General features: G+C 38.2%; 1 protein-coding gene across 5 annotated transcripts in view; it reads right to left on the bottom strand.

The window, feature by feature from the left end:
• CNOT4 (CCR4-NOT transcription complex, subunit 4) overlaps positions 1 to 13905 on the bottom strand; it is a 43116-nt gene extending 29211 nt beyond the window's left edge. For 2 of the 5 annotated variants that reach the window (XM_010020663.1, XM_010020665.1), the window contains exons 1-5: positions 13664 to 13905; positions 6165 to 6362; positions 2939 to 3025; positions 2019 to 2120; positions 1085 to 1210 (exon numbers count right to left, since the gene is read on the bottom strand). In XM_010020663.1, the coding sequence (XP_010018965.1) occupies positions 1085 to 1210; positions 2019 to 2120; positions 2939 to 3025; positions 6165 to 6362; positions 13664 to 13837 (687 nt within the window). In that variant the 5' untranslated portion in view covers positions 13838 to 13905. The remainder of the gene's footprint in view (positions 1 to 1084; positions 1211 to 2018; positions 2121 to 2938; positions 3026 to 6164; positions 6363 to 13663) is intronic. The other 3 variants (XM_010020662.1, XM_010020664.1, XM_010020661.1) reach the window with 2 other exon arrangements.
• Positions 13906 to 14134: the final 229 nt, after the last annotated feature.

Raw genomic sequence — 14134 nt, 5'->3', positions numbered from 1 at the left:
GTGAACTTCTGGGGCTTGCTACAACAAAAGACTATAGGGTTGACAGTCTCAGCAGGTTCAAAACAGATTAAATAAATTCATGGCTGACAGCTCTATAAAAAACTAAAAAGCCTAGTCAGGAACATGTCCCCAAACATGTATAACATAGCAGATCTAGGTGGTAGAAATACAGGGAAATGAACAGGGAACGTGGCCTGGTTTGCAAGTTTTCCTTGAATTTCACCTCCTATTGCTATTATCTGCAACAGAATATATACTACAGGGACTATTCATCTAAACCAGTAGGGTATTTATTTAATTTATGAAAATGTAGCTGAAATCTTCAGAAATAATTGCTAATTTGTGGGAAAAAAATGTTGAATAGATAGAGACTTTCTACCTTATTCTCTGGCTTCCATCAGCTTAACACACAAAATCTACCTGTAAAACATCTGAGCTAGGACTACAGGTGGGGACCACTTGCTTGATGGACAGATCACATGCAAAAATTAAACAGCATGGATGCAAAGCTGACATATTTCAGATTGAGTTTAAAAGCTTTACCATACCTCATGTAGAGGGGCAGGTCCAGACCCAGAAGTCCTTAGAACACACCAACTTTGAGAAAGTAAAGCTATCCATTTACATGTTTCCCTACCTTAGATAATAAGCATGTTGATGTTAGGATAGCCAAAACCCCCTGCATCAGTATTTATGCTCTATTACAGTTACCCTCAGTTTTTTATTTCCAAACAGTTTCTATACCCTTCACAAGCTAAAAGGGTTATCCAATTCAGATAGCATGGTCAAATTCACAGCCATAGTAACTGGCCACATACATAAAACCTACAGAAAAACCCAGATCTGACTTATTTTTTTTTTTTCACAAATTTAAAAGAGTGTGTTACCTTTTCAGCCTTTAAAAGCAGCATTCAGTGAGAAAATTTAACTTCTAATATCCAACTGGTTAATCACCTTCTGGATTTCAAAGTTCACGTCTGCCATAACATTCAGCAAAAGGCTATGCTATACAACACAGACTAAATTATATATAGTAATACACATACATGCCACATTTAATGTGATTCCCATTCATTACACATACCTGCATTTCTTCTTTTGTGAAACTCGCTGCTTCATCTCCCAGCTCATGTAGATACATACAGTCTGGTTTCGGACACTGCATATTTTTTAGAAAATAACTGCAATATTTTGTTGTACCTAATGATGCCTGAAGGTGACAAAAAAAATCATTACTTAAGCACTGGAAGTTATGACTGCCTTTTACAGTGTAAGGAAAAAAAAAGCTGTATTTCAAGAAATAAAAAAAAAATCTGTCCCAAGATTTGGAGTTTTTGATGCAGATGGACTAGGAAGTCCATTTCTGAAAAAATCTATATACTTGAGGATTAGATAATTAAGATGTATTTCTATTTCCATCCAATCTAAATAAACACCAAAATAAGAGCCTCTGTAAATATTTGCATTCATAACAATAACAGCCAAATAAGTAGTTATGAGTTTGTATTACATGAAACTGTAATGTTTTGTAGCAGGATCAGGAAATTAATATTAACTAGATGATTTTCTATATCCACCAATTTGGCCCAGTCAGCCTGAATACCTGTTTACACATGTATCAAAAGAAAAAAAACTTGCATTTCCTATGGAACTTTTGAGAGGTGTGATGTTTGAACTACAGAATGCTCTGTAAAAGCCAACAGCCAGGTTTTCACACTGTGCTATTAAGCTATAAAGCAAAAAAGCCACTGTGGGAAGGAGGAGGTAGTGCATCTTTTCCTTTGTTTCAGACTTTTGTTTTAAGAAGTTACCCGCTAACCCCCTAAAACACTGCCTGCTGGAAGCTCACTGAACTTTCATGTTGTGATTAATGCTAGGAAAATAGGTCAAAACACAATCCTCCAAAAACTGGACATTTTTGTTTATCAACACAAGCATGTCCATACAAATAAAATTTTATACCATGCACTGATATTAGTGGCCTAGCACATACATGTAAGAATGCAAAATATTACCACCTTAAGTGTTCTGCCATCTACCACCACATTATTGACGCACTGTATGGCTCTGAGAGCATCTTCTGACCGGATGTAGGTTACATATGCACTGGCACTTGGACCCTAGGAAGAAAACACACCATATTATTTTTATACTCTCCCCACAACATATCTAAAAATTAAGTTGCCTTTTAGCAGCTCACTTAATAAACTAGTACATTCATGGCTAGATGTTTTTAAAAGGAAAACTGACAAAAACGGTATACTTCATAAAAATTTAGATCTGATGCATAATGACTGGGGAAAAGAAAAAAAAAAAAAAAGCATCAAAATGTTGCTTGAAAGTTATAAAAATAAAGGTATTTTATCCCTGAAATGCAGATTAGTGAATAAATGCCACATTACTGCTTCTTTGAAGGTTCTCATCCTGTCTCCCAATTTTTCATCTTTCTACACTGAATCTTGCATCCAACTTTGACAGTCTGGTTGGACAATGCCTCAGTAATGGAACAATATTTTGATTTTTGCAATGCTGTTATAGAATCACAGAATGGTTTGGGTTCAAAAAGACCTTAAGACAATCTAGTTCCAACTCCCCTGCCATGGGCAGGGACACCTCACACTAAACCATGTCATCCAAAGTACTGCCCAACCTGGCCTTGAACACTGCCAGGGATGGAGCATTCACCACTTCTTTGGGCAACCTGTTCCACCACCTCACCTGCCTCACAGGGAAGAACTTCTTCCTTATATCTAACCTGAACTTCCCTTGTTTAAGTCTGAACCCATCACCCCTTGTCCTATCACTACTGGTTTTTTGTTTTGTTTTTACTTCTTTAAACTATTGCTTAATCGGAAATAGGGAGCCCCAGATTCATCCTGCACATGTGTATTTTCTCTAAAGGAATAAAAAAATAAAATCACAGGGGCCTCCGACTTACCTGTGAGCCTGCATATGATGTGCTGTTATTAATGACAACTTTATGTATTTTACCAAACTTCCCAAAATATTCTGGTCGTTTCAAAACCTACAAGAAAAGAAAATCAAAGTGGTATGTTGGAAAGTTATTTCATAGATGGCTGTACTTCTTCTCTGTAACTATTCAACTAAATCCTTGTAACTAATAAAAACAGGTCTCTTCCACAAAGAAAAGAAGAGCATGTAGTTTTAAGTTTGTCTTCTAATGTAAAAGTTACTTGCAATACAGAGTGTGCTGCAATTGAAGTAAAGAACTTAAATGAAAGATATTCAATATTTCATGTTGTATTTTTAAAATGTCTTTAGGTATTATATTACCCAAACCCTACCCTGGCATAATATATCTGCTTCAACACGAAATACATGTATGTATTTTAAAATTTCAGGAAAAAATAAAAATAGCATTAATTTCAGTTTTAAAATAAATAACCACCCTAAACTTGCATTCAAATATATTAACTGCTAGGAACAAAATGCTAAATCCTGACTCACTTGCTCTACTCTGAAAAGAAAGATTAAACCAAATAGCTCAAGATAGCCTCAAGTTTTCAGAAGACCAGACTAAGTACAGGAAGACAATATATGACACTTCCTGGGGCAAGAAAAAACATTTCAGAATCAACATCATGCTGAAATGAATGAATATCACATCCCTGAAGAAAAAAAACGTTCCTGTATTGCCCTTCCCTGCAACAGTTATTACTAACACACCATTTAGGGATCCTGTACAGAACAAGAACATCTCCAGCATATTAAGCAACTCTGTTGAATAATCATTACCTGTGTGTCAATGGAATTGCCAATATATCTGACACATTTTTTATCAAAAGACTTTTTCTACCCCCATGAAGGAAGGAGGTGCAGAAGTACTGACTCAGACAAAGTTAGATAAGCTATGGGTGTTTCTAATTGTAGACAATAACCTGAAAGGTTAAAAAGGAAGATTTGTTTCCCCAGCTCTGTCTTCATATTAACCCTGGATAGTACAGTTAAACTGTACTGAACCAAGAACTTCTCTACCGAACTACCTCATCTCCCTTCTTCAGGGAGCATCAACATCTTCAAGATTTAATGACATTAATCCCATTTGGAACATCCTGTAGAACTACCGGACACATTGTATAGACAACCAGTCACCCACTGATCTCTTCTGACTTCTCTTCACTTGATCTAAATCCTTCTTGACAGATCCTACACCCACCCTCAGGCATCACTGCAGAGACTGATAATGCTGAGTAACACACAAGAGTTTCTTCAGGTATCTTGCAGATTATACTCCTATTAAGATATGGCACCATGGCCTTCACAGTTTTCACAAGAGCATGCCAGCAGAAGTGGATCCACCTGTACTCTATTATGATCCACAGATCTATTTCCAGAGTCAGCAAAGAGCAGCCTATCTCCCCTGCCAAGTCATCTTCATTTGTGCAGGAGTTTTTTGCCTGCTTAAGTGGAAAACTTAAACTGAATATATTGAATACGTCATTTTTTTAGCCCATTTCTCTTTCAGGCTAGCTTTCTTGGAAATCAAGTCATCTTGCTGTGATAGGCAATATTCAGTAAGGACACATTATCTTTTGGTTATGTCAGTGAGAATACTGCTACCATCAAACCTAGTACAGCTCCTAACCCCCACGCCTTACACCAACAAACCCACTTCTAATTACTTCATGTATCCAATGTGGAATTACCTGAGGTTAAATAAAAATTTAGCTGTATATACTGTGATTTACTTCAACCAAGGACTTTCTTAGTCTCATGCTCTGCCAGGGAGGAGGGGAAGCCGGGAGGATGCAGAGACAGGACACCTGACCCAAACTGGCCAAAGGGGTATTCCATACCACAGCACGTCATGCCCAGTATAGAAACTGGGGGAGTCACCCGGAAGGCCCAGATCGCTGCTCAGGTTGGGCTGGGTATCGGTCGGCGGGTGGTGAGCCTCGTTATTTCCCTCATTATTATTATTATTATTATTGGTGGTAGCAGTAGTGGTTTGTATTATACCTTAGTTACTGGAGTGCTGTTATCTCAATCCACGGGAGTTACATTCCTCCAATTCTCCTCCCCATCCCTCCGGGAGCGGGGGGAAGAAGAAGGAGGGGAGTGAGCAAGTGGCTGTGTGGTTCCGAGTTACCGGCTAGGCTTAAACCACGACAGTTCTTTGTCATGGTTTGGACAAAGAAACAGAATACATTTTTCAGTAACAGCAATAAGCCAGTGCTGACAGTTGCTTGCAAATACTTGTTGCTATATTCTTGTAGAAGCTGAAGTGTTATACACCAGATAAGTTTAACTTCTATTTTTCTCTTCCTTTCATCCCCTTTTTCCCCTCCCTTCCACTAAAAGCAGCTTTTTACTTTTGTTCTTTCCCAGTCCACCAAAATGCAGACTATACGCTGTGAATCCTCAGAAACCACCACTTCTATTTGAGATTTCTCCAGACAACTTAGTCCAATCCAAAGTTAATTTAACTTGGCACAGTAGTTTTGATGACATCTATCTTACCCTGTAGTACATTCCCCTCATATTGTAATTCAAAGTACTTTTACTCATTAGCCCTAATTCCATCAGCCACATGCAGATGACTGATGATGGAAGTAAATAAAGCATTTTAAGCACAGTCTTCCAAACCAAAAGCTTCCTTTTGATGATGCAGAGTAGCAAGCCATCTCTATCCTAGATCTTCCTCTTACTAATATTCTTCCCCCAGCTGACACCACACTTATGATCTTTCCTAGTTACACTTCAGATGCTGGCTTTTTTCTAATGTCCCTAAAGGTTTGTACTACCCTTTATATTTGTTCTTTATAACCCAACCAAGCTCCCATTTTAGAATTGGTGGCACATGACACAGCTGTACAGTGCCAACAGATTCTGCCTAGGAAAAGGAGTACCTGAAAAGTTCTTAAACTTACTTTTAGCTTAACAACAAGCCATTTTTAAACAAATACAAAGAATAACTTCCTGGAGGGGAAAAAAAAAAAAAAAAGCAAACACTTATTGAGGCTATTTTGGAGTAGGAAGCTGAATAAGTTCCCTTAATGAGACAGAGCCTCAGAAGCAGTGAACCTTTTCAATGCTGCTTCATTTTATACTCATCAGGAGACAGACAAGGATAGGCATAAAGCTATTGCAATGGTTCTTTGACAGTAAGTTAGGAGCAAGATCTGCAAGTGTGAACTACTCACCTCTGGATCTGCTAAGCGCTGAGATAGCCCTACCACGAAGACAAGGTTCTTCTGTACAACCCGTACACTGGCCAAATGTTTGCGATTCTCTGATATCTTCTGTTTCCTCTCATTTTGTTTCTGTTTCTTTTCATTTTTTATCCTTTGCAGCTCTTCCTGGGAGAGTGGTTTGTACACTGCTGGATCTTCTGGATATGGCTAAATATAACAAACACCATTAAAAACAAACCACATACAAAACAACACATTTGAAAATCCTTAATCCCAACGTTTTAACATCAGATTTCTTTCTTTCATTATACTGTTCTGATTGTTATGGCCAGCCACATTACAGAAGTAGCAGACTCAGTCCTTTGGGACAGGTGAACATCTTGCATATTTTTATGGAATTCTCCTATTTATAACATAATAACGATTTGGGCAATAGCGATATTCTAACCCAGCTGCCTGTCAGTTTGCTAGCACTACAAGCAGCTGCAACATGACAACCAACAGGTCCTGTTAAGATTTCACTAACACAGCATAGTAAGCAGGATGAAGGCATGTCCTGCATATTCATTTTATATTTAGTTGTCCAATACAGATTTGGATAACTAAGTGTATTAAAGACTACAGGCTAAGAAATCCAAATATAAATGTAATTTCTGTGGACCAAGTTCAAGACAGTAACACCATTACACAGCTCAATCTTTACACTGTTACCTTCTAGCGATGAGACAGATTTCAATATGCTTACTGCATACTGACTCAACAGTACTCTTGCCATGCTTGTGTACCAGTTCGAAATGTGGGCTTTTTCTTCCCTTGACAAGGGTGCATTTTTAACCTCAAGATTATCATCTACAGATAACTCCTCAAACACAGACATAACACTGTAGATTTGAATCTCAAAAATATCTAGCAGACGTACAAGTGTCCTCAGAGTTACCTCAAAAGATTGCTCTACTTGTACAGAGCATTGCTATAAAGGCACTATTTTAGCCTGGTCTGTAGTCTACAGTGCACTGTCCTCTGCCCCAGATTATTCCTCAAAGCAATCCCATATTCCTTACCTGTCCCCGTTTTCTCAGACTGAAAAGTTGGATTTCACACTTTATATACAAAGTAATGCTAAGCACAGAAGCAAATATACAAAAATATATCTCAAACAAAAAACAGTGTTTCTAAACACTAACACGAAGTAAAAAATGAGAAGAGTGCAGGAGATGTTCATTAAGAGAAAGACTTAAGATAAAAAAGTTAAGCTCACCAATATGCTGAACTAAATTCTTTGCTTGTGCCACCAAATGGGCAAGTTCAACAAAAAAATTAATTTAACTTTTTCCTGACTGTCCTCTGTTAATGGTAGAGCACAAAACTAGTTGTGATACTAAACAACCTGAGAAAAATCTACAGCAGCAGATGAAAATAAGGTTTAGGTTAAAAGCATATATTCCTCATACTTGCATGATGCTACCGAAAGACTCACCAAGTGCTCAGACCCAATAGTCTTCTGAGTACATCCCCAAACAAAACAAGATCCATTTTACAGTCCAAAGAGTTTAAAGTTCAGCATCATTATGCTATACTTGAGACATTATCTGAAAATATGCTGCAGCTGACTTCAGTAGATGGCATCTCATGGTTAAACACCAAGTCCCCTGGAACATGTTTATAGTATCACAAAGGAATTTAAATTTTAAGATACTTTAGCAGTAACCAAAGGTACACAAGTCCTTAACATCAAAACACAGTAAGGACTCATGTTACCCTTGCAGAACAGTTAAAACAATACCATTCTTAAAAAGTTACATTGTTCACAAGTAACACTGAATACCTTGTACTGATTTCACAATGTACTTGATGAATGGCAACGACCTGTTAGTAGGATCATTTGAGACTAGATATAGCCAATGATTACCTTGAGTTTTAACACACATAGACATGAGGACTTCAGAGATGCAGAATAATTCTACAACGCATTTCACTTAAACAGCTTCTCAAAGTCTGTTAGTAAATCATGTACAATAAAGAATAGATACTTGTTTGTTTTAGGGAAGAGAGACTGCTTGGCAAAGACAGTTAATTCAATTATCACAGTCACAGTCAAGCTGAGTTCAGGTAGGAATGGGAAGAAAACAAGTGCACCAGTATAGGGTAGATATAATTCCAAAGATCAAATGGCTCGCCCTACACCAAAGGATGTGGTATACGCACAACCTTTCACAGATTAATTTCTTCCCCACATCCCATATTACATAAGGTAAGGCTTGCAAGTGTGCCGCTTTCAGGTACAGCACAAGAAATGAATTAATGTTTTTCAGTAGGTTCAGCAAGGCTCCTGAAGGTCCGAGACAACTACAGCAAACAGTGTCATACAGCTCCTTTCTTGCCAACTATAGCCACATTCAGAGCGTATTCTCAAATGAGCAGCCAGTCAGATAGTATGTTCCTTCTCCATACAGCTATTTGTTACTGCAGGTCCTGAACATTGTCAGGAAACGCCCCAAGTAGCTCAAGCATGTTTATTTGCTCACAGTAAAACCAGTAGTTTGTACTTGTACAGGCGAGCACAAGGACTGACGGGAGACACATGACTGGACAGCAATTTCAGAATCAAGGAAGAGAAACGTTTTCATCTCAGCAGAAAGTACAAGACTGCCTGAATAAGGATTTCAATCATTAAATAAGAGCAGTTAATTTGCCGTCACGGATAACAGCACTTGCTTGAGCAACAGAATAATGAAAAGTTCTTGCTAAGATACTGTAGAGCTGTATCATATATGAAATGTTTCATATATATGTTTATCACTCTTATGACTGGATATCCTGAATTGCAGGACCTGCAAATGAATCTACATGCACCTTTTGAATCCCAAGAATAAACCAGAAATCCAGTCCTATGAAGTGATAGATTATTTTCATATATATGTATCTAATGTGTGGCATGATGACAGATAAGAGATATTGCGCATTTAAGGAGTGAGGAAGGCAAGTAAGCACAGCAACACCAGAAGCTAATTCTAAAAGATAGTATTAGAAATCCTGTTTCTTTCAAATAAGGACATAAAGTCAGCCTACAAATAGGACAATAAATTATTTCATCTTCAGAGTGATTGCTTCCCACAGTGTTGAAGTTCGTGAACTCAGATGATCATTCAACTGTACAAAGAAAGCATGCAGAGAAGGCTGGCAGAAGGTGGCTCTGAAAGCCAAGCAAGGTGAATTGACTGCTAGTGTATCTCACAGTACCATTTCGTCTGTTATTTAGTCTCTGTGCAACCCTACAAAATAGGGATAGACCACCACAGGTAACAGAAGCTCTCAGATCTTGCAACAGCTGAAGTTGCTACATCAAGTGTTATCAGCATTTATATATTTTCAGATGCATGACATTAAGAGATGTCAAAATCAGAGATTCACTAAGTTTAGCTGACACCCTCCACTCAAGTTACACAAATCTTCTTCAACATAAACCATGGAAGTCACCTGAACAAGGTGTGCCTATGTGGAAAATGACCAGATTTTGTTTACACTAACTGCAAGTTGCTGGTAGTCCTACAAGAACTTCATCAAAAGTCTGAATGTCTCTTCTGTAGTCTTGTTTCTTTAATCAGAGATGGCCCTTGATGAATTCTCAGTCTTCCTGACTAAGTTTGTCTTGGCATTTAAGTTTTTTTTTCTTTCAGACTTTTTCCCCCACATTTTCCCAATTGTTGAAAGCTGAGCTGGGATTTATCAAGCACTTTGCTTTTGTCATTCCTAGATGGGTCACATTCCTTCCACACAATGGATGTACCAACATTTCCCAGTTGTTGCCTTGCTACCGAATAGGTTCTGAAATGAAAAATACACAGAAAGTCAATAAGGTTTATGCATAGTACACACCATACCACTTATATCAAGAATAATAGTGATTTTCTATATGGTTCTAAATATCAACTGTTACACCAAACTACTCAGCTTTGTAACAACTAGAGGAAACAACTGATACTTCGAGACTGTGCATTAAGACCAGGTGTTCCTCTTAAACAGAAGCAGGAGAAACATGGACAAGAACATGCTTGTAACATGTTCGTTTCTTGATCATAAACATAGTTTATTTCTCTCCATGTCTAACACAAGGTGCTAGGAGGAATAAAGCTCACTAAAGCAATTGGAGAACAAGGCAAAAGCCCACCACAGGAACAGCTGTATATCAAGTTGTATTATTTGTTGGAAGGGCAAAGCAACTAAGAAATGTGAAGGAGCTAGGGGTTTTCATTGTTGGATTTAAAAATTGAAACAACTGACACTAAGGTGAGAGAGCTTTGCTATATTAAAGCAACACAAGAAACTGAGTATGACAAACAGTACCTAGGCTGCTGAATATTAAAGGAGAAAAAATATATAAATATCACAAAGATATTTCACTGGTTTTAAATCGGAGTCTGGTGACCTGTAAAACAGCTTTTGGCTACATACTCCTCTATTAAGAACAGCATTATTTTCATTCTAATTTGACTAGTTAGCAGCTATTTCACTCAGTTAAGAAATCAATTGACTGGAAAAAACATGAAGGCTTGCTTAGCATCTTACAATTGACTACACCTACAGTTCTGAAGGGCATCAGGAACTCAAAGCAGGTCAGTTCTGGTTTTTAGGAAGTACTTTCTGTAGTTAATGAATTAAACAGAAACAATTTCCAAGTCTATTTCAGAAGATCTGGACAAAATTTAAGAAGCTTTTAATGTGTTAAGACTAACAAGCACTAGTTTCCAACCAGCACTCAAATTATACTAGCATCTTACTTTCAAAAACCAAAACAAAGCAAATGTTTGTCTATTATTGCTACTGACAGGAGGAAACTTAAGACATGCTAACTCAATTGACTGCAATCCCATGAACATATTCTGCACATGCAAATGTTAAGCTACGTAACAGATCAAGCCCATAGAAGTATATTTTCCTTGGTAGAAAATAAACCTGCAAGCTGGCACCTTCTTAGTTACAAGTAAATAGTGGTATATATGCGATGTGCATTTAAGATCTATCAAACTAATGGCACCGGCACCACTATAGTGTATAGCCAAACAATTTTATCAGACTACTTGAAAATCTCCTCCAAACCTTTCAACCAGAATCCCTGGATAGGGAACCTCTTCATTGCTCCTCTCCACAGACAAGTGATCGAACCACTAGAGAACTCGCGCTGGATTCAATACCATTGGCACAAATAGCAGTTTTCTATTATGCAATGGTCTGTAACACTCAGCTTTGCTTTAACATACATTTATTCGCAGTCCATTTTGCAGTAAGTATCCTGCACTGGTATCCACATTATAAACATGATGTACCTATTATATACCATGATGTACGTTGAATCCATAGTACTTACTATAAATTCTCCTGCAAAAATCTTGTTGCTTTGCTATTTTCTGCACTTCAGTATTTGAAGGGGTCACAACCAATACACTCCATAGTAGATATGAATTACAAAACTACTTAGATCTTTTCCCCAGAAGACTTAATACACAGAGCTAGGAACTATTTAGACACACCACACATAAAAACACATACCTGGTTCAGAAGGTCTGGCACACTTCAAAAGGGGGCTTCTTCAGACTTATTTGATGCTGCCATCAACTGTGTAGCTTGAAATTATTTATTCCCAAGATCCTGATAGGGTCTCTGTGCCACAATGTCTTTGTCTATGCCACAAAAGGAGTGTACTCCTCCACCTCCTCCATGCAAATCTCCTACAATTCAGCGATACAGCTTCAGCTCTACTCAAGAGCATCTTGTAGTCCACAGATGAAGAAATATCGAAAACATAATCCTTGTCCATTGTGAAAGAAGAAGTCTCCTTCCTCTCCTGGAACAGTTGGTGTGTTTCATTCCATTTGGAGCACTCATTCTAGCTTTCCTCCCAAAACTGTTTTACTGAGCAAACTGTATCCAATTCAGCAAAATATCTGCATATCCAATCATACTCCAGATTATTCCGCATTAAAAAGTCCAGCTGTGGCAGTATCCGTATTTCAAAGAATTCAAATACCCAAAGGCAGTGAATAGTATGCTGATTCTGTGATTTTTCAGATATATTCCACAAACTTCCAGTAAGAACCGGCAGAGATGAATCGAATAGTTGTTGGCAGATAAACTAGTGCAATAAATCCAGGTAAATGAAATGACTTACACAGACAAGGAAACTCCAGAAATCTTACGTTGTATCAGAAGAGTAAAAGTTTGCTTGTTCTATGGAAAGTACTATATAGCATGTGTCATCTACAGCAGGTATCCCATGTGAAGACTAATCTGGCTGATGACAGGTGGATCTTCCTTGCAAGACATACAGCTCAAATATTGCAGCAAATTTGCACAATTTGTTAACAAACATACGTTGCTATGGGAACGCCTTCAGGCTTGCAGAGGCATCCAAACACAGATTAGCAGTGATAGCTCTAGTGTAGCCAAAGCCCAAAAGAGCAGCAAGAAATATGACTGGAAGTGCTTATAGAATACTATGGCACTGAATAAGTATAGTGAGATCAAGTAAGATTACTTGGGAGTCTGAAAAGGGAGCTGTAATATGAGACAGGAAGCCAACAAAGGCATCAACTACGGATAGGATCACAATTAAGTAACAGAAGAAAGAGGGGACATAAGTAGCTGTGATTACAAAAAGAGGAAGGCCAGGCAAGAAAGTTATAATCAAGGGAAGTTGTTAGAGCTAAAGAGAAGAAGATATTGAGAAAGAATTTTATTAAACACTGAAGACAAGGAAATAAAGAGGTTAAGCAAAACACTAAAAGGAGGAGGAAAATAATTCAAAAGAAAAAGGAGGCAACTTAGTGAAGCTGAACTTCATAGTTGTGGCCAACCAAAGTATCAGCCAGACATGAATTAAGAGACAGGGAAGAATTAACTGTGACTCAAAGTACTACCTTTAAGCATTTGGCAACAACAGCAGAATACCAGACAAATAGACCAAAGCATTTAAAAATCTAGGCTAAAAGTTTAACACCATTGGATATATTTTCCAAAGGTTTTACAAGTTTAGCATCCAGAAAAGTATGGACTAAAAGCTCCAGTGCCATAAACAAAACAAGCAGGTGCTTTATAAGCTTGCCTCAGACAGCTCTGATAATTTAGCTGAACCTTGGTCTCCAGCAAACCCCTGAGTGCTGGAATCCTCACTGTCCTTCCTGAAAAGAGTGTCAATGCATGAGCACCCCAACTCAAAGGTTTTGGGGTGGTGGGTTTTTTTTTTTTTTCAGTTCTCTCAGCATCAGTATGCCTTGGTTCTGATCCACAGCTTCCCCTATTAATCCAGTTCTGAATTTAACAAACCAGTACTAGCCAGTGTGCAACAGCTTCGACACATATGCAGGCAGAATCTGAAAGATCCAACACCTCACCCTTGATCTAGGCCATGACTAGACGAACGTTTTCCTGAAGGAAAAGGATGTCTGTGGTACCAACACAATGCAAGAGCCTTGTGATAAGTGCAAGACAAGCCACTGTTCCAGGATATTTACCTTTCTGCAAGCAGGACAAAGTCCATTCTCATCAGTGCGGATACGATGCCAACAGAAACGACAGATTTGGTAGCCACAGGTGCAAGGGAAGAAGTTGATGTCATCAATTTCCAGAGGCTCCATGCAAAGGGGACATTCCACAGGGTCTTCCTTAGCATCAGGGCTGCGAGACATCTTTATATGTTCGCAGAGCAGCAAAAGTTTATAATAACTTAGTAGACCGAGAAGGTCAGCACTTGAAGGTCTGCAAGAGGGGAGAAGAGGAAAAAAAAAGAATGATTAGTGCTTCTGACAATCCTTCTCTTACGCTTTTTATTTATTTTAGTTCTTCACCGCTTTCCTTCTACCCATGCAAATTGCCTACTAACACACAAGTTACTCCCTAAGAAATTCAAGTGTGTCTTCCTACTTATGAGCCACACAGTAATACGAAAGATGGTACTGGCGATGTGTCTCCCTGTCTGGATAGGC

This window comes from Nestor notabilis, unplaced genomic scaffold, assembly GCF_000696875.1.
Source record: "Nestor notabilis isolate BGI_N333 unplaced genomic scaffold, ASM69687v1 scaffold26408, whole genome shotgun sequence".
NCBI lineage: Eukaryota > Metazoa > Chordata > Aves > Psittaciformes > Psittacidae > Nestor > Nestor notabilis.
The sequence above is the reverse complement of the archived record's forward strand: the minus strand, read 5'-3'. Positions and strand labels throughout refer to the sequence as shown.